Source organism: Jaculus jaculus, chromosome 4 (assembly GCF_020740685.1).
Source record: "Jaculus jaculus isolate mJacJac1 chromosome 4, mJacJac1.mat.Y.cur, whole genome shotgun sequence".
In the NCBI taxonomy this organism is placed as follows: Eukaryota; Metazoa; Chordata; class Mammalia; order Rodentia; family Dipodidae; genus Jaculus; species Jaculus jaculus.
This window is the reverse complement of record NC_059105.1, coordinates 118992909-119019534: the sequence shown is the minus strand read 5'-3', so window position 1 is coordinate 119019534 and position 26626 is coordinate 118992909. Positions and strand designations below refer to the sequence as shown.

The 26626-nt window shown below is 45.6% G+C and overlaps 1 protein-coding gene across 8 annotated transcripts in view; it reads right to left on the bottom strand.

Moving 5' to 3' along the window:
- Window positions 1-26626, bottom strand: part of Inpp4a (inositol polyphosphate-4-phosphatase type I A) — a 152660-nt gene that overhangs the window by 16738 nt on the left and 109296 nt on the right. For 2 of the 8 annotated variants that reach the window (XM_045146913.1, XM_045146915.1), the window contains exons 14-24: window positions 25130-25147; window positions 20940-21123; window positions 18908-19126; window positions 17691-17946; window positions 14335-14367; window positions 8981-9153; window positions 7693-7834; window positions 6533-6659; window positions 6113-6253; window positions 4303-4400; window positions 1574-1686 (exon numbers count right to left, since the gene is read on the bottom strand). In XM_045146913.1, the coding sequence (XP_045002848.1) occupies window positions 1574-1686; window positions 4303-4400; window positions 6113-6253; window positions 6533-6659; window positions 7693-7834; window positions 8981-9153; window positions 14335-14367; window positions 17691-17946; window positions 18908-19126; window positions 20940-21123; window positions 25130-25147 (1504 nt within the window). The remainder of the gene's footprint in view (window positions 1-1573; window positions 1687-4302; window positions 4401-6112; window positions 6254-6532; window positions 6660-7692; window positions 7835-8980; window positions 9154-14334; window positions 14368-17690; window positions 17947-18907; window positions 19127-20939; window positions 21124-25129; window positions 25148-26626) is intronic. The other 6 variants (XM_045146917.1, XM_045146918.1, XM_004669796.2 and 3 more) reach the window with 6 other exon arrangements.

Sequence of the window (26626 nt, the reverse complement as noted above, 5' to 3'; positions counted from 1 at the left end):
GCTAATAAAACTAGAGAAGTACCTGCAAAACCTGCTGAGCCTTCTGCCACCTGGTGCTTCCAAGTCTGTGCTGCTGTAATTAAAAGTTTAGAGAGGGCTGGAAGGATGGCTCTGCAGTTAAGGCGCTTGCCTGTGAAGCCTAAGGACCTATGTTCAATTCTCCAGATCCCATGTAAGCCAGATGCACAAGGTGACGCAAGTGCAAGGTCGTGAATTTACACAAGGTGGCACATATGTCTGGAGTTTGACTGCAGTGGCTACAGGCCCTGATGCACCAATTCTCTCTTGCAAAGACAATTAAAATTTAAATGAGGGGAGACCCATTGACCCATTCCACATTATTAATGTGGGTAAGGTCTTACAGCTGGGATCTTATACGAAGAGCTTATATACAGTTGAGACTATCCTTTTCCTTTCTTGGCGGGGGGTGTGTTTCGACTATAGCCCAGGCTGACCTAGAATTTACTATGTAGTCTCAGGCTGGCCTCAAACTCACAGTGGTCCTCCAACATCAGCCTCCTAAGTGCTGGAATTAAAGGTGTGTGCCATCATACCCAGCTATTCTTTTTTAAAAAGATTTTTATTTATTTGAGAGGAAAAGAAGATAGATTGAACATGGGTCTACCAGAGTTTCCATGGGTACTGGGGATTCAAATGCAGGCTGTGTGGCTTCCAGGCTTTACAAGCAAGTGCCTTCAACCACAGAGCCATCTTTCCAGTCCAGGACTGTTTATTCTTAAGATTTCATTCCACAGACAACAGCCTTAGCAATCTAAAGCATGGAGCTAGTCCAAGAAAAAGGCCTTCATGAAGATAGACTCTAAACATAGGGTTTTAACAGCTTCCAGGAATGGTTGGCAAGTTAGCAGGCCTGGCTGGGACTCTGCTGCTATGAAAGAGACTAATGGTTGGAAAACACTTTCCTGACAAGGACAGTGACATCTCCCCACAAGCGTGGGTAGGCAGCGTTGGGCCAGCTCCTGTCTGTGCCCTGCCTTCTTATCCCCGCAGGCCAACACAGGGAGCCACATGTGAGTGGGAACCTCCCATGGCCCTGAATCCCAATGACTAGCCAGGAAACTGCTAGGACACCCCAGCTTAGAACTGTGACTTAAAATTCCCTGAGAAAGGTTCTGAGAAAAGTTTGGCAGTGCACATTCCAGGGGATGGAGATCAGAATGGCAATGCAAGATGTGGATTTGGGGAGCTGTAAAAGGCAGTCAGTCATGCTTTGTCTCCCTTAAAGCAAAGCTTGTTCTATAGTACAATAGGCCAAAACCCTCAGGTTGGATTGTGCAGGCTTCTGAAGGAGATAATGCCATCAGATTGGCTGGTAAATGCCCCAGGGAGACTCCATGTCAAGTTTGTGGGAACCCAGGCAGCTCTAACAGAATGAACCTATAGGCAAAGATCATTGCTGGCCAGACTCTGAACCTATTCAGTGCCTTTCCCTTGTGCTTGTGTGCAGGGACAAATGTGCTGTCCTTCCTGAAATTTTGACTTGCCACTGTTTTTGCCATGATGGTAGGTGGCAGAAACACTACAACCTTCCCTCCTCCACTGTAAGCAGTACCTCAGCAGCTTGCCAGAGGATGTCCACGTTCTTATTCTTCCGTGCGTGCACATTCTGCCCCAGAAACCGCAACAGCTCTGGCAGGCAGGTCTGACTCCGAGACCGAGGTAGACCTGGAAGAGAAAGGAATTTGGGGAGAGAAAGCCCATTTAAGGATGAAACTACAGAGGAAGTGGCAAATGACCAGTTCACAGCCAGAGGAAAAGGGTTTACATATTTGGATATGGCTACCAGCATGGGTACCTCCAAATTTTCTTCACTGCCACTTCCTAAGGGTAGTCACTTTATCTTTTTCTGGTTCTTTCAAGAAGCTGAAGAATGAATACCTAAGGACCTGTCATTGACCAAGCCTCCTCTATCTCCCAAGAGGCAGTGACTAGAAAGTAAGGATGAGTCATCTACTCTACAAACTTACTGCCAGGGATGGAAGATACTTGGGCACCAGGTCTCCACCAGGAAGTGGGCCTGGAAGCCTTGCAGGAGTGAGGAATGTGTGGCTTCTTTTAAGGGAGCTGAACCTATACCTGCAGGAAGAATTTCTGGATGGCCAGGGAGGCCTTGCATTGCTAATCTGAACAGTTTCCCTCTTCAACTGTGGTAGTCTCCAGGCCCTTCCAGGACCTCTAGAGCCCTAAAATCTGTTACACTGCCTCAACAAAGAATCCTGGGACAAAATAGAGGACAAGGCAAACACTCCTAAGTGTGGGATTTTCACACCCTAAGATTATCAAAGACAAAGAACAGCCTCAATGTTATGGCTAAGGAAAATAGCCTCAAATCAAGTACATGATTGTGGTGGTTTGATTCAGGTGTTCCCTCATAAACTTAGGTATTAGGTATTAGGTTCCCAACTGATGGAGATTTGGGAATTAATACCTCCAGGAGACAGTGTATTGTTAGGGGCAGGCTTATGGGAATTATAGCCAACTTCCTCTTGCCAGTGTTTGGCACACACTCTTATTGCTATTGTCCATCTGATGTTGGCCAGGGGGTGATGTCCACCCTCTGCTCATGCAGCTGGGTCCTGAGCTGTGCCCTCTGCTCTCAGTGGACCACTATTCCTGCTGCTATAAGCAACCTTCAGGCACCAACACAGCCTTGCTTCGTCTCCTGCTGTAGTCAGCTCCACATTTCTGGGATGAACATCCAACCAGACACAGTTCATGAGAGGAACAGCTTTATTTCAGGCTTATAGATCCAGGAGAAGTTCCATAAATGGGGAAGAAACTGGCTTCCCTTTCACAGATCCAAGCAGAGGAAAACCACCCAACAGCCAGCATCACGATCAAAAAAAGAACTTCCAGGGCTCAAAGTGCTCTGTATACACCTTTGGATTGTAATGGAGATCTGCCCCCAAGCACACCTTATGGCTGAACCCCAGGACTGGCCCCCAGTGACACCTCCTCTAGTAGGTTGCTGGAGACTTCAGCGGGAACCTTAATCATAATAGCTGAGGCTATGGGGCACATACATTCATATTCAAACCACCACATCTTCCCACACCTGGCATGCTCCTTTTTCTTAAGAACTTTCTTCAAGGGTTTCTGTAGAATTGGCGCTAAGTTTGAACTCCTGTCCATGCCATGTTAACAGCAGGTGAGAACTGGAGAAGGAAACAATGTCTCAGCTAACAGTTCTCAACCTCGCTGGGGCTCTCTCGTCCAATCCAACCAGAACACTCGTAAAAAGGGCAGAAGAAGCTATTTCCCCTGCTTTCCAATTAAGCCCTGCCAAATGGATACCAACACCTCTGCTTAGCTCTGCTCACAGTCCTCCACCAAAGTCCCACCTAACTGTCAGAGCCTACTGGCTTCAGGGTCAGGCAGCCACTTCATCATCTAGACATGTACACGAGCACCAGCCTCTCAGGACAGTGGGATTCACATAAGTGAAAGCAAAACTATGTGCAGTGCCCGTAGGTGGTGCCTGGCTCATCAGTGATCTGTAAATACTCTCTATACTGCTGTTTCACCAACACTTCTGAGCCCTAGGATCTATAGCACCTTCCAATAGAATGCAGCCATAGGCTGCCCACATCTCCCTGCTTATGTGTCCTTCCCTCTTTGGACCCCCAAAAGACAAACTCAACCTATGTCCAGTACAGGGACAGATGTGCTTTTAGGCCTGTGTGGTAGCCCCAGGATAGGAGGAATACACAGCAGGGCTCAGTGAGCTTCCTGGGCTCATTGGAGACTTTCACAGGTAAATGCTGTGCCATGCACCCTGGTGCTCCCTGAATTCTGTGGCTGCTGGAGCACTCTCTCCAGTGTCTTCTGCACATCTCATTCTCTAAGCACCAGAAAGGAAAGTGCATGGGCAACTCAAGAGCTCCTGGACTGCTTTTGGAATTCCCATGTCCTATGAGTACACTGTCTGCCACTGAATGTGCCATGGGATAGGAGTGCCCACAACACTACGGTGTCACAGCATGAATGGTGGACAAGAATCGACTGCAGCAGAGATAAGCAGGGTCTGCACCAGGGAAGCTTCTATAGGTGGGATTCAAGTCATGCAGTGTCTAACCATGCATGTGTGTGTGTGACGGTGTGTCTAAGAGCCAGGGAAGAAATAGCTCAAACATATGCACACAGGCATGTATGTATGTGCATTCATGGCAGCAGGGCAAGCTGGGTAGCATGCAGATCAGTAAGCCTAGAGTTTGAGCTCAGACATCCAAAGGGATAAGTTGACGAGCAGGTGGAACATACTATGTATGAAGGAAAACTTACAATCCTCTGGCAAAACCTCCTTAAACTGCTCAAAGTAGGAATTTAAGCGCACCAGACTCTCCACGTTGATAACTTCTTGTAAAGAAGTATCACCAAACCTGGGGATGAGGAGGCATCATTAGTAGGCTCATGTCACTTTCTTCTAACACAGACTTGTCAGATGTATGAAAGTTAACATACTGATTCTCCCAAATACCAAATGTGCCTGTCTAAATCCTAAGAATCCTAAGAAACACATTTCCTAAGCAGGAATCAGGTATAATTTGCTACAGATGTGCCTACAAGATTATCAGAACACAATCTGAACCTGTTATAGTTTAGATAAGAAGTGTCCCCAATAAAGGCTCATGTTGAATGCTTGGGTCCTTGGTGCTGGCACTATTGAAAACTGACTGGTTCATAAAGGTGATAATTTCATCATGGATTAGCATATTGATAGGTTTATAGCTAAATTGCCAATAGGAGCGAGAGCCTAGTTGGAAGAAGTAGTGCCTTTGGTGGGTCTATTTCTCTCTGCCGCCTATGTACCAAGAGGTAAGCTACTTTGCTGTACTACATGATCCCTATACAATGATTGAGGAGCAATAGAGCCAAGTGATCATGGTCTGAATCTGTGAGTTGAAAGAAATCTTTCCTTCATTAAGGGTTTTTTTTTTTTTCAGGTATTTTGTCACAGTAAGGGAAAGTACTCAGAGATGCTCTAGAGAGGAAATGACAGCAAGTGGTGGTGGGAAGCGAAGCCGTAGTCCTGCACTGAAATCTGAAGTCACTCTGTCTGTTGACTGAACACTTTGTCCATCTGAGCTGGCCGGAGGCTCTCACTTCTCATCATACAGGTTTGCCTATGTCTACCACATACTTCAAGTGTGAATGTACCAAATGCCTGAGGGAAGAGAGTGGAACACCTGCAAGGAAGGGGAAGACCTGGGTCCTCAGCCCAGCCCAGCCCAGCCCAGCCCAGCTTAACACTTTCCTCTGTGTGATCTACCTGAGCATCACAAGAAGGAAGTCCTCCCTCTTGCTGGTCACAGCCTATTCACCCTGGTGCCCACAATGGCTCACTCGCTTGCTCGCACTTTCTTTTTCTTTTTTGCAATTTATTTGCAACAGGGAAGGGAGGGAGGGAGGAGGTAGAGAAACGGGTGCACCAGGGCACTGCAATGGAACTCCAGATGCATATACCATTTTGTTTTTATCTGGCTTTACATTGGTACTGGGGAAATAAACCCAGGCTGGCAGGCTTTGCGAGCTGTGCCTATAACTGCTAAGCCATCTCCCCTGCCCCATAATGGCTTTTTCAGTAGGTATCTGATCCCTCACCGGTTATCTCTATTCCTGAGTCCATGGCCTCCCCCTCTCTGTGTGGTTTGCCCTAATTCATAAAAAAGTCTAGCCCACTAGTATGCTAGAACAAAGAAACAAATCAAGCCAAGACCCTATGCTCTTTAATTCTACCCAATCCTGACTCTTTCCTCCTCCATTTACAGTGTGCTCTCTTCACTGTCTCTCTACACACTCTCACCGCTTACATCATTCTCTAGCTGATTCCTTCTCAGAACACCTATACCACCATCCGCTCATCCTGACCCATGGTGCTGCCTGCTAGCCTCTCCAGGAACCTCCTCACACCCATCTCCCTCTAGCAATATGATCTGCTTAACATGAAAATCTGATCATGCCCCACCCTACTAAAAAGTTGCTCAATGTCTCCCAGTAATGAGGCATATTTTCTAATTGACGTTGAGCCCACATCATGCGCTCCACAGATGTTAATCACTCCGGCCACACAAACCACTCAGGTGGTATGTACCTCTCAGCCAGTGTCTGCTGCTCATTGATGCCCACATTGAAGAGAACTGGCTGCACTCGCAGCAGCATGCCACTCTGAATTTCCCGGGGTAGAGAGTCAAACAGTGGACCTGGCAGAGGGATCCGAACATTAAATCCATCACTGGAAGAAAGTGGAGAGAAAACATGGGTGATGCCAGGACAATGGAAGGCCAAGGAGGGACTCAAAGCACACTTTACATTTCACTTTGAGCTCTAGGTGGCCCTCTGGCCAGTAACGCCCAAATGCCCACTTACATCTTCAAAAGGGGGGTGAACTAACATAGGGGACTATGACCCATGTTTTTATCAGAATGAAACAGCAAATAGCAAGTGCATTCCGTGAAACGAACACAAATGAAAAATACTGCTCTGGTTAGGCATTTTAAATGAGCATTCCTACCGGTTTCCTGTAATGACAGGCAGCATGTCAGTTGATGCACTTGAAGTGGCCTGAGTGACTTTAAAGGTCACGTTCCTCAAGTCCATGATCCCAAGGCTCATGTCCTCCAGCATAGCCAACTCTTCCCCTGGACACAAGAGGGAGAGAGTGATGACAGACACAGGCCTGCCACTCTGGGGTGGGGGCATGGTGTGGAATGATATACTTTCGGAGTCTTTGCCCTCAACACAGTGCTCTGTAAGTGAACTCTGCTCTTGACTGTAGGCCTGAATTACAAATGTAGCTGGAAGAACCAGGCAACACACTTCTCAGGCTCTCCATGGTTAAACTCAGGGCCATTAGAAGGGAGACAGAAGCACAAAGAACTCAGAAGGCCACATCAGCTCTTAAGAATGGGAAGAGAGACAGTGAAACAGTCTTGCTGTGGTCACATCCTTCATGACCAGGGCTGCATATATAGTCAAGGTCCAACAACCTCAAGAGTAACACATGCTTTTTTATACAGTTGACAGAACTTTTATAAATATTGTTTATATTTATTTGAGGGCAGGCGGAGGGAGATACAGAGAATTGGGCATGCCAGGGCCTCTAGCCAGTGCAAACAAACTCTAGACACATGTGCTACCTTGTACATTTGGCTCTACATGGGCACTGGGGAATCGAACCTGAGTCCTTTGGCTTTGCAGGCAAGTTCCTTAACCACTAAGCAATCTCTCCAACCCACCATATGCTTTTAAAAAATAGTCTATTTTCACCTTTTTGGAAGAAGTAAATAGAAAACATGTCTAGAGAGAATAGAGAGCAATTTGGAAACAACTCTTAAGTTCTGCCCATGCCTACCCTTGGAACCAGATACTCCCCACCCAGTAATTCCTGCCTGCAGAAATGGGCTCCCATGTGCCTTTTGCACAGGTGTCACTGCACCAAACATGCAGTGAGTACAATTCAGAATCAGCAAAAATGTCCCAAGGGAAGAGCCTGGTTAAGTAACTGTCATCTAGTCTCACTAGAAAGACCTCAAGATATTACAGACCACCGCAGGCCGGGTGGGGGGAGCACAACTGTGGAGGGCCTTTGCTCCACATCCTGGTGCCATTTGGAAAGGGTGGAATGCATGCACAGAACCACCTCAGTGACCTGAGGCCTGCCTGTGGCCACACCTGAGCTGTGGGTCTCACCATAGGTGCTCAGCAGGCTCTCAAACTGGGCCAGCAGCCCGATGGTGTAGAGCTGCCGCAGAAAGCCGTCATCGTGCAGGCAGTTCCTCAGCTTGATGATGAAGCCACAGATGAGGGCAGTCAGCTGGGAAGAGACAGGGGAATGGTGTGGGGAACAGACATCTGTTCCCCAGGAAGCAATCAGCCCATGCCCAAGTCCCCCTGTACCCACTGCTCGTTAGTAGCATCCCTTGAGAGGGGTGGGGACTAAGCAGGGAGGCCCTGACTCTGGGGCCACGGTGGTCAGAGGCCACGGAAAGGATGGAAAACATTCAAGGCTTGCTGCACCTGTCACTTCCTAAAGTGAATCTGGTTTGGATTTAGCTTCTCAGTGGAACTGTCTGGGTTGTTATTGATCTGTAACCTTCTGGAAGCCCAGAATCAATTCCCCACTGAGAAATGGTCTTTGTAGTCACAGATCCATACCAGATCTATCTGGAAACTAACACAGTCAAAACTAAGAAGAGGAATGAGAGAATGTGGTCACTCAGTTTTCTCGGGAGGCTTGTGGGGTAAAGCAGGCCTCCCAGCACAGGTGGAAGGAATGCAAGACCACCAGCTCCTACCTCGCTGCTCACATTTCTAATCTGATTACTGGCCTCTTTTAAACTGGGAGATTCATCTCAACTCTTCATTTACTGAAAGGCAACCAAAAACATTAAAATGGAAACCTGTGACAAGCCACAGAATTATGGTGCTCCATCTACCACAGCTCAGGGAATTTTGCGGAGGACAGGGCAGAAAACTTGTAAGAGCCACAGGGGAGGAGGGATATCCAGAGGCATTGCCCCTTCCCCCCACAATGACTGACTGCTGCTCTCACAATGCCACGGTGAATACCAGCAGTCCCACTGAGGAGGGCCCTCGGTGGAGTGGGAAAGGGGATGAGGGAAATGATGGTACCAACATATGATGTATCCATACAAAGTTTCTTCTTAATAAAATAGAAAAAAATGTTTAAAAAATTGTGGTACTTGCTACTTCATGAACAAGAAACGGACTGCACTACTGCACTAACAGCAAGCACTCATATGCTCTCTGGCTCTTCAAGAGAAGGCAACACTGGGGATGAAATCTAACTTCTCTGGTATATAAACTTAAAAACAACAATCAGGGGAAAACAAGGCCATCTGTGGTTTTTGCAAGTGAAGGAGGAAAGACAGGGCCTGCCCAAGCCTGATTCCTCTGAGGAAGGTGCCTACAGCTATCCCCTGGCCCTCCTGAGGCTTACGGTTTGGCAGAAGACCACATCACGGCGGTATTGCAAGCTGAGATAGGAAGCGATGGTGGGGGCGCTGTCCTGCATGAGCAGGAAAACCATGGCTTTCTTGGCCTTATCGCTCATCATGGTCACACAGTCTGTGAGGGTAGTCAGCAGAGGGTAAAGGGCCTCACTCCACTCACCTAGACACGAGAAAAGGCATTGTTATGATTGCAAAGAAAAGATGTACAAATTAGGTTCTGTAAAGTAACAAGTCATCTATCCTTAGCCACTCTCCCATCCTTCTCCTCATCCCTTCCATCCCTTCCATACTTTCTGACCCTGCTGGCCCTACCATGACGCCTAGATGTGGCACCATGTTCTGACTGGAGCCAATACTGGCTCTGGCTCCTTGTTTGCAATAACATAAAGCAATCTTATTCTGGTGTAGCCAACATATACCAGGTTCCCTGAAGTGACTGGGGACCCCCACCTCAATACTGAAGACTATGTCTGTTGAGGAGAACTTCTGTAAATCATGACAAGGGCAGAAAGTAGTTTTGTCTGTGGAAGCTCTCCTCCAGCACCATGGCTCTTCCAGCTCACAGAGAAGGGCAAAGGAGAGGGTTCTGTTGTCTCCCTTCTCACAGACCCTGGTCCTGGGGCAAAAGATCACCTTTGCCAGCCTTGTATGCAACTGTATGTCCTGTCCTCTTTTTCTGTATCCTCACCTCCTTGTCTGATGCCAACTATTTCTAGCTTAGTTTTCTTTTAAAAATGTAAGGAAGCTGATCCTTTACCAAATCAACTTTTTAAAAATAGAACTTCAAGGAAGAAAAACAGGTGGTGGGGTATCACTGGCTTTGGATTTTCTTTCCTAACTGGAAGATGTTTAAAAGAAAAGATATGCTTTCATCAGCTATATTGTTAACAAATCACTATGTCCAAAAATAGGCATCTGTTCATCACTATTTATTGAATGTACCACTCAAAACATGGCTCAAGACAATAGAGTAACACTGGGGTGGGGGACCGGAGAGGACCCCAATACTGTATCACCAGCGGAGAAACTTTGTTTTTGATAACAGACTCTAGGAAAAAGAGAGAAGGGAGATTTGCTCTGTTCTCTCACACTGCCTGTTTAGCACTTTGTGAATAAGGAGGAATGTATGAAGGAATTTGTCTACACTCAGTGTTTGGGCAATGTGGATTAGGTACACATAACAGCCCAAAGGTTGGAAATGATCTAATTGGAAATGCAAGCACATTGCATGTAGACTAAAATTTATCTCTGTAATGGAATAAAGCAAGCTCAAATTTAGAGTCTGTAAAGCAGAAAGGTCTTAGGATGGTGACAAAGAATACTGGACTAAGAAGTGGAAAATGTGAGTCTCAGGCCTAGCTGCTGAGTAGTGGTTGTCACAGGCAAGGCCCTTGGACCCATCAGCCACATGGGCCTTTCTGGGAAAATGACAGCAGCAGTAGATAAAGAGCCAAGCCTTGCTCTACCGCTAAAATGCTGAGAGACTACTTTTTTTGGGGGGCGGGGGGGGGAGGAGAGATGTAGGGGAGTATTAAGGTAGGATCTCGTTCTTGCCTAGGCTGACCTGGAATTCACTATGTAGTCTCAGGGTGACCTTGAACTCATGGTCATCCTCCTACCTCTGCCTGGATGCTGGGATTAAAGGCATGTACCACCACACCCAGCCATTTTTTTGTTTGTTTGTTTCTTTGAAGAACTCTGTTGAATCCATGGTAATTATATTCAGTGTCAATCAAAAATAACCACTGAAAATTGGATTTTACTAACAAGCAGTTTGGGAAGGTGGGCAATCAGCAAAATTCTTCTTAAACCAAAGGCCAGCCTGGGCTATATACTGAGATTCTGTCTCAAAAAATAAAAATAAAACCTTTCTACCTACATATACATATACACACATATATATACACGCACGTGTGTGTATGTATATGTGTGTGTGTTATGCATATATGTACATGTATAGATCATCACCAAGAAGTGTATGTGCTTGGATCAAATGCTGTCACATTTACTTTGCTTTTTAACCTGAAAATGATCCTAATACACAAGTGATCTTGCCTGACTCTCATACAACTTTTCAGTTTGACCATGTTTTCTTTGTGTGTGTGTGTGTGTGTGTGTGTGTGTGTGTGTGTTCATATGCGCGAGTATAGGAGTGTATGTGCCATGGTGCATGGCGGAGGTCAGAGCACAACCTCAGGTGTCAGTTCTTACCTTCCACTTTGTTTGAAGCAAGGTTTCTTGTTCTCTGCTGCATAAGCTAGGTTAGCTGTCCTATGAGCTTGTAATGATTCTCCTGTCTCTGCTATAGGAATCTCACTATAGAAATGTTGGGTCACAAAGGTGTGTTATTGCAGCTGGCCTTACAATGAGGTTTGGGAACCTGAACTCAAGGCCTCACACTTACAATGCAAGCACTCTAGCCACTGAACCATCTTCCTAGCCCTGACCACTTCCCTTTGGAAAAAAATTCATATAAGAGTGACTGGGGCTGGAGAGATGGCTGTAAGGTTAATGAACTTGGCTGTGGAGCCTAAGGACCCAGGTTTGATTCTCCATGTCCCATGTAAGCCAGATGCACATGGTGGCACATGCATCTGGAGTTCCTTTGCAGCGGCTAGAGGCCCTGGCATACCTATTCTCACTCCCCCTGCCACCTCTAATAAATAAAAATAAATCTTTTAAAAAAGATACTGGTCCATGATTTAAAATGGAATATTTCCACCCATATTCATTAAAAAAAAGAATGATTTGTTGTAATCAGAAAAAAAAAGAGCAAAAAAAGAATGGGTAAAAAGCACCTATGACATTTATCCTGTGGAGTAGATGATGTGGGCCTGCAAGGGAAGGGAATGGGACATCTTCCCAGGAGGGTCTCAAGACATATCTGGATGGCAGAAGAGTTCAATGAGGACATAGACCACTGGCCACCATTTCCAATGCCTGTTAGTACTTCACTTTTTTTAAACCAGCTTTTTGTTGAATCCATAAAGAGATATTTATTAATACAAGAAGGAAACAGGCTCAGAGAAGCTAAGTACCATCCACAGACACACACACACAACCCTGGCATTTGTATACGTGTCTGTCTGCATTTCAAAGCCATGTTACTTATAATAGATCACCCTCTTTCCACTGGGGAAAAAAAAGAGAAATTCAAAGGTAACACATGCTTTCAGTGTGAAGGAAAAAAATATTACAGTAAGAAAAATTCCAAACAAAATGGATTTCAGAGGCAGTAACATGGTATTTTCCAGGCCCATTAAGTAAAAGTGTCTGAGATGTTGGTGACAAGTTTATAATCTTCTTCCTTTGACTTAAAAATAATCAGCTCAACTAAGCAGTGTCTTAAGTGACATAGCTGATCTACTTATGGGGGAGTAACTACTCTCTAGTTGCTAACCTATAGCTGGCACTTGCTGGCAGATAATCCGTGTGTGTGTGTGTGTTAGTGTGTGTGTGTGTGTGTGTGTGTATGTGTGTGTGTGCAAGCACGCACGTGCATGTATGTGAGTATATATCTGCTTTAACCCAGATTAAATACCCTCTGCAGGAACTCCTGGCAGAGGACCATTTTAGCATCTTTAGCATGAGCTTTCAAAAAGTCAAAGGTATTGTGCAAGTGGCGCAGCTGACAAAATGGAGACTCTGTGAGCCAGACATTGTCTGTGTGCAGATAGAAACTCAGAGTAGAGAAGAACCTCTGAACTTCTGATGCAGGCTCGAGGCTCTGAGGTTACCCCTCTCCTGGCTATGGTCGCAGGCTTCCTCCCCCCTCCACACTCTGAGGCTTAGCAGAACCAGCTATCTGAAGGCTCTGGCTAAGACAGCCAAGAGGTAAGAAGAAAGCAGGGTTAATTAACTGTGCTCAGTGATCCTAAGGCCTCATCTAGAGGACATTGGGATCCAAGACCCACTCAAGGCTACACTGACCTTTTGAGAAAGAGAAGCTATAAAGGAGTTGAAAACAAATTGAGAGGGCATGATGTGTCTGATTAGAGGAGCTCAGGGATCAGCTCACTTCAGTGGGGATCTCGGGTTACTGCCAGGTCAGGAGCCACCACAGTAAAAACACTCATGGGCAGGATCCACTAACAACTGATAGGAAAGGCTCAGTAAATCCTGTGCCCTTTATTTGCTGTACTCTAAAGCAAATGTCTGGCTCTTTAATATCATATCTACTCACAATTATGCCAACACTGGACTGCTCATATAGCTAATTTTTGGAAGATGAGAAAAAATACTGGGTGGCATGCACATTCTGGGAAAACAACAGCCATATGCAGGAAGCTCACTAAGAATTAGATCAGGGGTGAGCACACCTTTCACAGAAAAGTCTTTATAGACCAAAGACAAGAGTCCATGTTGCACTAACTCAGCTCTGGCATTGCCACACAACAGGTGAATGGTACCACACAAGGAGCACCAGGTATAAGTTGTGGCTATTCATAGTTTGCCAACCCCTGAACTAGAATATGGCCAATGGGTTCTCCATGCAAACACAGCAAAGGGTTTTTATTTCTAGTATTAATTTCAACTGACCCATAACAATGTCTGTTAGGAATTCTAAAGTTGTGGGCTGGAGAGATGGCTTAGCGGTTAAGGCACTTTCCTGCAAAGCCTATGTAAGCCAGATGCAGTGACACAAATTTATTTATTTTACTTAAGTGGGGGGGGGGGAAAGCACAGAGAATTGGCACACCAGGGCCTAGCTACTGATATTGAATTCCATATGCTTGCGCCACCTAGTGGGCATGTACAACTTTGCACTTGCCTCACCTCTATGCATCTGGCTTATGTGGGATCTGGAGAACTGAACATGGGTCCTTAGGCTTCACAGGCAAGCATCTTAATAGCTAAGCCATCTCTCCAGCCCAAATAAAAATATTTTTAAAAGAATTTAAAAAAAAGAATTCTAAAGTTGTGTCCAGATGCTGAAGAGAGGATGATGCATGATTATGAATATCACAACTTTCCTGTGGGTACACATTATCTAATTGTGTCTTCAGAGTTACACTTTCAAATTCAGGTGAATGTACAGGTATTATCATTTACAAGTGTGTAACCCTCTAAATCAGGTCACCATTTCAGGAAGTCCAATACACTCAGAAACATTAAACATCTGAAAGGGTTTTAGGATGAAGAAAAAATGCATTTAGTAGTCTGTTTCAGTCTACAATTCACTCTGTTGCATTGGTCCCTCATCAAACTTCACAGGGAAGGAAGTCCAAAGATAAATTTCCCCAACTATGGGAACACAAAGCAATCTTTGTTAATTGAGCTACAAACACTACCTGAACATTAAAAAGACACTGGGCAGGATCCTTGAACGGAAACCACATACCTGGGCTGGACTCTTCAGGAGGGGGGCTGCGATCTGCACAGAAATGGAGGGCAACAGGGATGATTAAGGAGCAGCACACAGTTCAAACACAAGCAACTCAGTGTCAGAGCCACTGCCTCAGCAGCCTGCAGTGAGGCACTGAACCACATGAAGAAGAGGTCTGGGCCTTGACTGCCTCTTCCCCAGAAGTTTCACAAAGGTACTCTTGCTGCTGTGAGCAGCCGAGCCCTTGCAATGGCAATCAACAATAGTGATTCACCAATGTCATCATTCATGTTGCTAACACTTCAACATCAAATGCTCATCAGGATGAATCAACACACATAATGTGATACATGACACATCAATGGTGATGTAGTAATGGAGCCCCATGTTAGCTCACAACATCAAATGAGAGAGACTGACCAACAAAGTGAGCAAGCCTGCAGTGCCTACTGTCCTGACTCACAGAGGGAACTTGGGCTCAAAATCAACAGCTGAGCTCCAGAATGTTAAGACCCCATAATGCAACCAACATGCCCATAAGAACACTCAGCCTGTCTTTGAAGGCTGAACTAAGCTAAATGTACTCAGGAAGTTCCCCATTGGGGTACTGTCCCACGTATCACAGAATACCAATTTTGATTCAACTTCATCCTTATTGAGCCACACTGGGATATACTTATTTCAATTTCATATCTTCCTTAAAAACTCCAAACTTCCTAGCAAGTTTGAAAAAAGATCACAGAATGTGTTTTGTGTCTGAACTTGTCAGTTCAAAGAATGTTTGCAGGATACTAAATTGAGGCAGCTTTAGATTCCCAAGACCATCAAGCAAACAGACAGGAACCCAAAGTGCTGCGGAGTGATGCAGTGATTCCCAAGAATTTACCGGGTAATCAAATTATTCCAAGTTTGGAATCATACAGATTTTTGTGTCAACGCCCGCCATCCCTCTCTTCCAGGACTCCAAGTATGTGAATGAGAAAGAAGATACAGGAGCCTGTTTTACAGCCTCTGTGGTGATCTCAAACAGCTGGGTGAGACCAACCCTCTGCAAGTTCGATCAAGGATCAAACTCAGTTTGGAAAACTCATCTTTCAATTAAAGGGGAGAAAGAAAGAAGGGATCTCCTCTGGTACTCCCAAATCAATGGCATCTAACTGGTCTTACTTAGATCATGGAGAGTTGATGACCATTGTGGATGTTCTCTGCAATCACATGCAAATTTCAGCACATGATCTTATGTTACAAGAGGCTATGTTACACACATAGCTCCTAGGTCAACAAAAAACTAGGCTGGCATCTGAAGGACCCTCTGGGTATGAAGAAAGAAAAGGTGTGTGTAAGGAAGGCAGTGGCAACCATCAAGCACTAAGAGTGTTGACTACCTATGGGAAACAGAGAGAGAAGAGAGGTTTGAGGGATCTCTGGCGGGAACTTATAGTAGGTCTCATCTAACATGGAGCCCTAAGGTGGCCCTTGTCTGCATGCCTGCCTGGAAGGATCATCTAAGTTCCACTGGACAGACCTAGGAGGCAGGGAAGTTCCTTGGTGAAAGAGGAGAAGAGAACCAAGGATCCAGGACAGGCAAAAAAAAAAAAAAAAAAAAAAAAAAAAAAGGAAAAGAAAAAAAGAAAAAAGAAAGAAAAGGAAAGAAATGAAAAGTGATGTTGTCTTTCAAAGGGCAAAAAGCAGTTCTCATTAAATAAATATGTTGGCTGTGAACACAACATACTTACTTGGCCAAAAGAATTGCTCCCATACCTTGGTCAGATAGAAACAAACTCTGGCCGCAGGGACAAGTGAGCCACCAAAACAGTGCATGGTTTTGCTCTTTCTGGTCTTCCTCAGCACACTCAGCCAACAGCATCTTGGCTCTCTAACCATTTCTAACTTAAGGTGGGGTCCACAATTTACTTTCGAGGCACATTCTTACACTGCTGAGTGCTGATCAGCAGAGTGGGGCTCTCTCACATGTAGACTTCATGTTCGCATGATCACAACAGAGCTGACTGTGATGGTACACACCACTGCAAGTCAAACCCAAGCAATATAAATGAAAATGCTCCTTTAAATAACTTAAAAGTTGAATTAAAATGTGTATTAACACACACATACACACAATTTTATTTTGTTGTAGTCCTGGAGATTGAGCCAAGGCCTCACACACAGTAGGTAAGTGATCCACCACTGAACTACATCAGTAGCCCCTATAGACAAGATAATATTAAGGAAAAATAAGTAATGAACTTTGAGAACTTTCTTTTAATGTACACCTTATAAAAACCAACAAAAAGAAAAGAACAACACAATAGAGACAAACTAGCTCCATGAATCAATAACAGACTTGGGGAAATGACAGCTATAATCCCATAGAGAAGGAAAGGTAGACAGTGTGGGTACCATTGAAACAGAAGTTCAAGTGGTATAGTGCCCTGGAAACAGACTGCAGGCAGATTAAAGAGGCCAAGGGTAACCAATACATGGAAGAAGGACTTATCCAGAGCTGAGAAGAACATGGCTCAGCCTGGAGTGGCTGTTGCCCATCCGAGAATTTAAGAGCCCTCTGAAGACTAACCCTGGCACATCTTGGCCACATTTACTATGGCTTAAGCCTCCATCAAGAGCAAAGAAGGACAGAAGCTGGGTATGCAGCCATACCTCAACTGGCTGGCCCCGAGTCCTCCCTCTCCAGCTCAAGCAGGAAAGGGTGAGAGGAAATGGAAGAGGAAGGTCCAAGGATACAACTGTTTAGAAAACATTAAGTCCCCAGCTCTAAAACTATACTTAGGAAAGTGTTTGGGGATCCTTATATACCAACAGAAAGAAGTTTGATGTGTGCTGTAGCCTGGCGTTGTCCTACCATCTACTCAAGGTCAACCTCAAAAAGTAATGCCAAACAGGTCAATCCAATTCATCTGCCATAAGCCAAAACTCTCTGCTAGACAAGTCATCCTGCTAACTAACATCCTTCATTCAGTGGTGTCCCTACAAGACTCACCTTTCCTGACACCCTACCAGATCTTAATGCAAACACAAAGAAGCATCTACTCCAGCCTCCTTCAGGTTCTCAGGTTGGTTTTACAACCCTGAAAAGCCCAGGAGGCCTGCTCTCACAGCAAGGGCAGTGTGGACCAGGAGGACCCTGACAGGGCTTCTGACAGGTGCAGATTCAGTGGGCCCCAGCTGCATGGATGGGTGACAGGCATCTCCATCCTGCCTACTCAGTGCACCAGGACAGCCCCCTGCCCTGTTGCTTAACAGCCCTACCTGCAGTCTGCGTGGTGGGGTGGGGGCATGGAATCAGAGACACAGATGAACAGAATGACACAGCAAGAATGGAGGCAGCATGGGAAGCGTGGATGCATACGCACGTGTGTTTGGGTGAGGATGGCATGCAGCAGTGGGCATGGAGGAGGGACATGGCGAGGAGGGGGCATCGCAGAAGGGGTCCTCCGGTCTGATCCAGTAGGCGTGGCTGTGCCGGTTACCTTTCTTGCTGGTACAGCTGCCCGCACAGGGGAAGACCTCCTCACAGTCCTCGCCATGCAGACGCTCCTTCTGCAGCAGCTTGTCCACCCGCTGGATGATGCACTCCAGACTCTTGTCCACGTTCAGCCACACTTTCTCCTTCCAAACCAAGAGGGCCCACACTGGTTAGCTCTTATGAAAGAAAAGCCAGACCGGAACACAGACCAACCCTCCGTCCACTGCAACCCCACCCCAAGCCATCATGCTCATGAAAACACCAGAGGATTGAGAAATGCCACAATAGTTCTTAATTCTAGATTAAAGTCATGTCTTTTCAAAAACAAACTAAAGGCTTTGAGACATGTTTCTTGGTAACTCTTTGAAAGACAGACAACTCTCTAGTCACACCAGAAGGGCTATGGGCACTGAGATAGTCTCCTCCCCCACTCCCTTCACTATAGGCCTCCTTCCTATACACTACCATATCTCCTCTCCCCCCCCCCCAAAGTTCTCTGATAGAATGGAAACAGCTGGTCACAGAAGGTAGAGGAGTCGAGGAAGAGAAAAGAGAGGGATTTGTAGGAATCTACATAGGCCAAAGGAAGCTGGGGCTGGAGGACTTGGCTGTGGATTAATAATTCAGCACTTCCCAGGATGCCTCTAAGCAGTAGCCTCAACAATAATAACAAATTATACGACAAGCACCTCCCTCAAGATACAAGGTTTTGGCTCTCAGGACCAGCTATGTGTGGAACAACATGATATGATGCCAAGGTCAGCAGCCCCAGCATCTGAGCTCCCACATCTACAGATGCATAAAGGCTACTCTCAAACAGCCAAGGGCCACAGAGGCCTCAGCTGGCAGAATAGAAGAGACCTCAAATAGGGAAGGGTTTGGGTATCAAGATCCCAACACAGTCTTGTACCCTTGTGCACACCAAGGTCTGAAAATAGTTTCCTTCTTATTCAGGAAGCCTAGAACCAACTGAGAAGGAGGCTTGGTGACTACTCACAAAAGATCCAGCCCTTTCAACACAGCAGAAGGAAAGACACTGGCAACAGGCTTTAGTTTTCAACCAAATTCAGCACCAGAATGACAGGCTTAGGGCAGCAGGCTCACCCATTCCTCTTCGTGCCAGTCCACTTGCAGGGAAGATCGGCTGTTTCTCCCTGTCCATCTGGCCATGAGAGTGTCCTGGTCATTCCGAAGCATCACCTGCTCCTCCTCAGTGGAGGTTGGGGAGGCCTTGGAGGCGATATAGTCAGGCCGTGCAGCATTCAGCCCGTGGATGGAGTTGGCCAGCAGCTTACAGTCACAGACTGTGACCAGCTGCCTGGTCTGTAGGTAACACAAACCAGAGCTTCTTAGCACCAGGAAAATACTACAAAGGCTTGCCTTCTCTTGGAGGAGACAGGCTGAGGCCCAGCTTCCCCCATCTCTTCCCTGCACCACAGAGCCAAACAGCTAGAACCCCATCCCCTCAGGATGTCTAAATGCTAAGACTACACATGACCTGGTAGAAGTACTCTCAGCAAGGACTTCCCTCCAACATTAGAAGTCACAAGGATCTGCTTGGGTTCTGCTTGTACTAAAGGATCAAAAAACCAGAGGAGACTGAGAAATCATATCTGACTTATTGTTTTTTCCTGCTTGCCTTTGACCCTGCTCACTAGGGGAAGGGCCTGATGAGAACTCATGTTCCCAGCCTCCACCAACATCATAGGCTGTGCCCCAGCATCCAGGGAGCAGAGCCCCAGGGATCACATTACTTTAGCTCAACTATTACAGCCTTTTAAAATATATTTATTTATTTATTTATTTGGGAGAAAAAAAGGTAGAAGAGAGACAGGGAGAGAATGGCAGATCAGGGCCTCTAGCCACTGCAAACAAACTTCAAACATATGTGCCACCTTGTGTATCTGGCTTATGTGGATACTGGGGAATTGAACCCCAGTCTTTAGGATTTGCAGGCAAGTGCTTTAATCACTAAGCTGTCTCTAGCTCTGGAGCCTTTTATAAAAATATTATTTACGAGAGAGAGCAAGAGAAAGAGCATGCATACATGCACATGTGTGTGTCAGGCCTGCCACTGCAAATGAACTCCAGATGTATGTGCCACTTTGTGCATCTGGTCTTATGTGGGTATTGGGGAATCAAACTCAGTCTGTTAAGGCTTTGCAAGAAAGCACCTTTGACAGCTGAGCCATCTCTCCAGCCCAACCATAGCCTTTCTTTTTTGTTTTGTTTTGGTTTTTTTCCAAGTAGGGTCTTACTCTAGCCCAGGCTGCCCTGGAATTCATTATGTAGTCTCAGGGTGGCCTCGAACTCATGTTGACCCTCCTACCTGTGCCTCCTGAGTGCTGGGATTGAAGGCGTGCACCACCAACCCTGGCATTTTTTTTTTTTTAATACATGTCATAATCTAATACCCAAAGTTCCTGGCTCTAGAAGCTGGACTCTGGGCTGGTTTTGGAGACTGCTGTATGCAATGGGAGCTTTGCGGTCCCTAGTGTTACTGCTGATAACCAAATCCTTCTTTTCCAGTGAACCTGATCTCTCAGTCTTCAGGCTATGAAAACTCACATGAAGGATACAACATCTGATCAGAAATAGTAGTACCCTCCCAACAAATCAAATATAATTGTGTGTGTGTGTGTGTGTGTGTCCACGTGCACATGTGTGTGTAGAGACTAAGTAATATGAAAAGTATCACACAGCAAAAGATCTGATACACCCACTCCTTTAGTATGGACTAATAGTTACGTATTTTATAATTAGGATTTAGTCATAGTTAAACAGAACTTTTAAAATTACATATAAGCCAATAAGATTATGTGATTCATTTTTTATGTCTGAATAACAGGTAAATGGGTGCTGTTTAAGCCATTACAAGAAAGTTGTGAACAAGTACAGAGCCTTGCCAGGGTATGCACACTGGCATAAAGCAGCACCCAAAAGACAGCCCCAGGCTCTGTCCTTGACCCACCTATATGACCTATGTACCTTTGTGAGAACTAGACCTAAAGACAAGTCTTCATAGTCATCTAATGTCACTCTTGTGGGCATACCTGGGTATCCCTTATAGGGTCAGGGGGCTTTCAGAAACCCAAGGGAGTTCCCACTACATAGGCAGCTAGGCAGTCCCTCCTACCTTGTCTGCCAAGATAGCAAGTGTTCTCTCAAGGCCAGTAGCAGACCTGTCCTTGGCCGCTCGTGACAGCCGTTCTGCGTAGTAACTAACTTGGGTTTTCAAGGTGTTGATCTGGGCGATAATCTCCTTGGCTCTGACGATGTCCTGTGGTATGTAGACTATGGACTGGCAGCCAGATGATGTACTGAAAAGGTAAGAACAGATACTAAGGTGTTCCCTCAAATCTCATGAGGATGGCAATAGTGTCTAAACCCATCCACAATTAACCATAAAATATTCTGTTACTCAGAGAGGTTGTCCTGGTCTGTTTTAGTTATTGATGGTCAAAAGTAAATCTTGGCAGGTCATTTTTATCTAAATGTAAGTACCAAATATTAAAACAAGACCAAGCTTCTATGTGTACTTGTATGTGTCTGTACTTTTAATATATATATATATATAAAATATATATATATTATATATATATATATATATATACACACACACATACACACACATATACATATATATATATACATACACACACATACATACATACATGTGTAAACAGACACTGGACCACTACCTGCAGTAATTGCCAAAATGCTCACAATCCTTACCTGAGATCTTCATCCATTAACTTGTAAGTAGTTCTTAAGTACAGATTTGGACTCTGCTTATACTAGAAAGGGTCAAATTATCAAACTGCAGAAGATGCAGCATTGACCAAAAAAAAAAAAAAAAAAAAAAAAACCACCCCAAACTTGCCTTTTCATTTGGCCAATAGACTTCAACTTTCTATGAGGAGACTCGGTCTTTCTCTCATATGTGATCCCAGCAAGTCCTCCTAAAACTAGACTTCTTTTCCAGTGCTCCAAGACTTCCTTACATCCTCATCATAGAAGGAGGAAGCAGAGAATGTGCCAGAGGCAAGCCTTACACCTCAATGCCTTTGAAACCCCAGTTCTTCATCTTCTCACCTCTTCACCACCAAGCAGTGTGTATATCTGGGAACCTGATGTCAAGGGCACAGGCCCAGCCCACTCTGAAGCCTCGGAATAACCAACTCCACCCACCATGGCTGCATGGGTAGGGCCAGCATGTCTGTTCTCCATGGTAATGATAAGTTGGTATCTCTTAACTTATGTTCCAATCAATTCAACATTATCAATTTGTTTTCCAGAACATCTAAGGAGGCCAAAGAAAGCAAGGAGAAATATAATCACCAACACAGAGATTTCCATATGGAATCAGATCTCCCTCTGAGCTCTGAATGGAATGACGTCCCTTCTTGTTTAGCAAAGAGCTGGCCTTGAGTTCTGGGAATGAGGGGAAGGTAAAGGACAGAGGGTGGCTCTCACCATAACCCACCCCACTTGATAGCGATGAAGATCACCTGGGCCCTTTCCAGGGAGGCATGGAAGCCAGTCATGAAGAGACTGCCACTGGCCCTTCTCTTGCTGGACTATGAGGCAGACATGCAAGCACCACAAATCAAAGCAGCCCAGAAAGAACCACCACCACCACAAGCCCACACACCACAACGAACAATGGATTTGCCAGAAGCCCATGCAGCGGACAGTGACTGAGCCTGCACAGCACGAGTCATTCCACAGCACCATGTGCACACAGCTTCCTTCCAATCTGCAATCACTCTTCTAAATGAATAGCTGCCATTTATGACAACTTTGTCTTCAAAACACATCTCAAAATAGAATTTTAAAAAATCTGTTCTCCCCAGGTCCTCAATATTTAGAGTCCATATGGACTACATGGACAGTATGTATTGACTTCTGTGTACGTGCATGGCTGTGTACACTTCAATAGATGCATACCCACCCAAAGACTGAGCAGAAACCATCACCCCTACTCACCCTGTGTTCTAACAACACATGTTCTGATAACAGCCCCTGGGACAGACACATGGCAGGGGTATCAGAAGCACATGGTAAGGGTGAGAAAGGATTAATTCCAAAGAGCTACTGCTTAGGGGCATCAGGTCTCCACAAGCACATGTATTCAGTTACCTAGCTCTGAAGCCAGGTAGGCACACACAGAGAAGGTGAGATGTGAATGCAATATATGCCTTCCCAGGATGCCTGAGCTCCTGAGGAGGGGCCTCTATGTCCTGTTGACTACCTTGGCTCTCTGTTATGCCTGCCTAGATGTGGCCTTTTCCATGTCTGCTGACTCAGACCTACCCAGAGTGGAGATCATGTGTTAAAGAGAAGATGCCATGTGAGCCAAACAGTGGGATGTCTTGTGTGGGCTGACAATGGTTACTTTGAACATGGAGGGCAAGGCTGACACTGCAGAGCCTATAATACTGTGGAGCTGGGTACCCTCACAGGGAAGGGTCAAATCTTTTACTAGGATTTGGTCCCCAGGTCTTCCATGTGGGAAGGCATCTGTTTAAGGAGGGCGGAGCGATAGAGTACATAAGATGCACACTGCAACTATGCTATGACTATGACTAGACTATGAAAGGTGTAGTCGTCTCAGTTAAGATAGAACCTGAAAATTTTTCCAGGTATGGTTCACATAAAACACTAAGTTGAGACTTACTGTGAGGCAGTTAGGAACTTTGGCTCCCATGTCCCATGTTCACTGCTTCATTGTTCCGGTCCTTAGGAATCAGGAGCCTCTTGCTTTGGGAAAAGGTATGCCTTCCATAAGGTCCCAGGAGAGAAAGGGAAGGAGAGAGCCAGAAGAGACATTTCCACAGCAGTAGCTGTGGGTCTCCCTGTGGTAGCAGAAGCAGCAGCAGCAGCCCTCCTAAATACCCTTCCCCTCCCTTAGGACCCTAGGGAAGGGCTCCTCAGTGCAAAGTTGGAGATGCCTCATTCTAGATGTAGGGGGTGGTCCTCAGGATTTCCCACCATCAGTGGTTCTGGTACCTCAGGCAGGACTCAGCTACGGAGCCCCAGAGTTTCAGGGCTCACCAGCTGTGAAGGGATAGAGGGACCTCCTAAAGAAGTGCAACTTCTAGGCCTGGGGCTAGGAAGGGGACCTAGGCACAGACAAGGACGCTTCTGGCTGCCATCTATGTAATTCTCAGCTTGCAGTCTGCCCCACAAGGGCAAGAAAGGAACCTTAGTACTGCCATTTTTAAAATCACCACAAATCAGTAAGTATTATGAAAATAGAAGCCAGCTTCATTCACAGGCTTCACTTGTTCAGGTAAGGATAAAATGAAAACTGAAGGGGCCTCAAAATTCTTGTGAAAGAAAACATCCAGACCTGGTGGCACAGTCCTATAATCCCAGCTACTCGAGGATAAGGCAAGAGCACTACAAATCTGAGGACAGCAGAGCTACCAAGCAAATGCAAGGTCAGCCTGGGCAACTCAGTGAGACTGTCCCAAAATGTAGCTCAGTGATAGAACACCTGCCTAGCATATATAAAACCCCGAGTTCAACCCACAATACTTCCTCCCCCCCCCCATAAAAAAGAAAAAAAAGAAACAAAAAGAAAGGAGAGGGCTGGAGAGATAGTTTAGTGGTTAAGGCCAGATGCACAAGAGGGTGCATGCATCTGGAGTTCGTTTGCAGTGGCTGGAGGCCCTAGCACACCCATTCTCTTCCCGCCCCCTCAAATAAATAAATAAAATATATTTTAAAAAAATAAAGGAGAGGGCTGGAAAGATGGCTTAGTGTTTTAGATGCTTGCCTGCAAAGCCTAAAGACCCATGTTCAACTCTCCAGATCCCATGTTAACCAGACACACAAAGGTGAGGTAAATACAAGGTTGCACATGCCCACTAGGTAGTGCAAGCATCTGGAGTTCAGTTACAGTAGCTGAGGCCCTGGTGTGCCAATTCTCTCTCTAAAATGAAAATAAAATAAAATAAAGGGGGAAAAGGGCTCCCAGCTATAGTAATGGGTTAATTTGAGACCCCAGTACCCAAAGCCTTTGTGGGGCCCTTGTGGGTCTCTTTTGAATGCTGGGAAAAACAGAACAAGGCTCTGGCTCTGGTGAGCACAGTAATAACCTGCTGCCAGGTCTGAAAGGAAGACAGAAGATGGCAGACTGACAATTCATTATCAAAGAACTCTGCAGTTGGAAAGGAGAGCTCTGTCTACGGGCATGTAATCTGAAGCCCACACAGCACACAGGGTGAAGCACTACCCTGTCAGGGTGGGGACAGCACAGGCTTTCTCTGAATGAGAGCAAGACCCAACAGACACTCTCTCCACAGACAGAAGACTCACCAACACTCCTCAAAACTGCTAAAGAAAAGAACCAAAATGAAGTATTAGCAGTTTGTTAGCAAATACCAAATGCAAAACCAAAAAATTAAAATCCAAGTTATTTTTTATAAAATATTTAAAACAATTTGTTGAGGCCATGACTATAGGGATAAATAAACTTAAGAACACAACATGGTATTCTCTGGAGTAAAATCAGGGCCCAGCCTCAAGCTCCAGGAAACATCTCACTAGGGGCACAGATCATCTGGTTTAGAGGAAGGCTCAATGAAAATCTTGTCTGCAAATGGTTTACAATAGTTGTACAAAATTACATGAAAATCTTTTTTATATATTTGAAAGCCATTCAAGAGGCATTTGGGAAACAAGTTCCTAAATAATGTGTGAAGTCATCATTCCAACTTTTTTGGGACAAGGACACTCTTGGCTTTTCTTGGCTACCCAGAATCAATGCACTTTCTCCTTCAAGGCCCCCATGCCACCTTAGGTCACACATCTCCACATAATGGTGTGACAGACACACACATTCTAGCTAACTATGTGGACATAGGTGGTTTTGTGAGGAGGAAACAGTTACCACAGGACGAAAGTGGGAACTGTAAATATTGAGGCAAGTCTGGCTACCTGGTTTGTCTGCTTGGTAGAGATGAACCAAGGTTAAGTCAGTTGTCCAAAGAGAAGAGAATGCTAAAAACCCTATGCGTACCTTAGCCCTTCCTTGCTTCTCCCCCGTCAACTCTGTGGCTTGGTTGGCTCTGGGCTGGCCCAGAGCAGCCTGAGTCAAAGAGGGTGATTTTTCAAAGTGTACTCTTTCTCACTCTCTGCTCACCACCTAACCTCACCCATGTCAGCAGCATCCTTACCTTTCCCCTAGACTGTTGGCCACTGATGAGCCACAGATCTGACCTCCTTCAGTCTTCCTGCTTCAATACATGCCAACTCTCTCCTGCAGTGTCCTGACTTCTGGTCATGGCAGCAGAATTAGGCAAAGGCCAACCAGCTCCCTCATCTGTGCTAAGGCTCTCGTCCTCCTGACTACCACCACATAGGAGTCTCTGAGCCTTTGCTTCATGTCTCTCCAACCATTCCACTCTCACTAGTTAGGCCCAAACTTCTCAAGAGCACATTCTGCAGAGGCATTTCCACTGACACTTCAACTTGTTCCCTCCCAACTCCAATCTTCTCTGCAACCCCACCTGCTCCTTGTCTCCTCTGGGATAACCTGCTTGCTCCTGACCCTTCGCCTCCAGAGCCCTACCAGTGTTTTCTTCTCCACTACCTACACCATCTGTGTGCATCTTCCCTACTGGCCTAAAGTCACACTCAAGTCCCAATTACTCGCCTCAATTGAGACCTTCGTGCTATTCCTCTAGTTCATGTTTTGTCCAAAGACCTTACAGGATCATCTACATTTACCACCTCCACTTCTTGTCCCTATTCCCCCCCCCCCCGTGATCCATTTACATTTTGACAGACCTAGTGGCATAGTGCTATAATCCA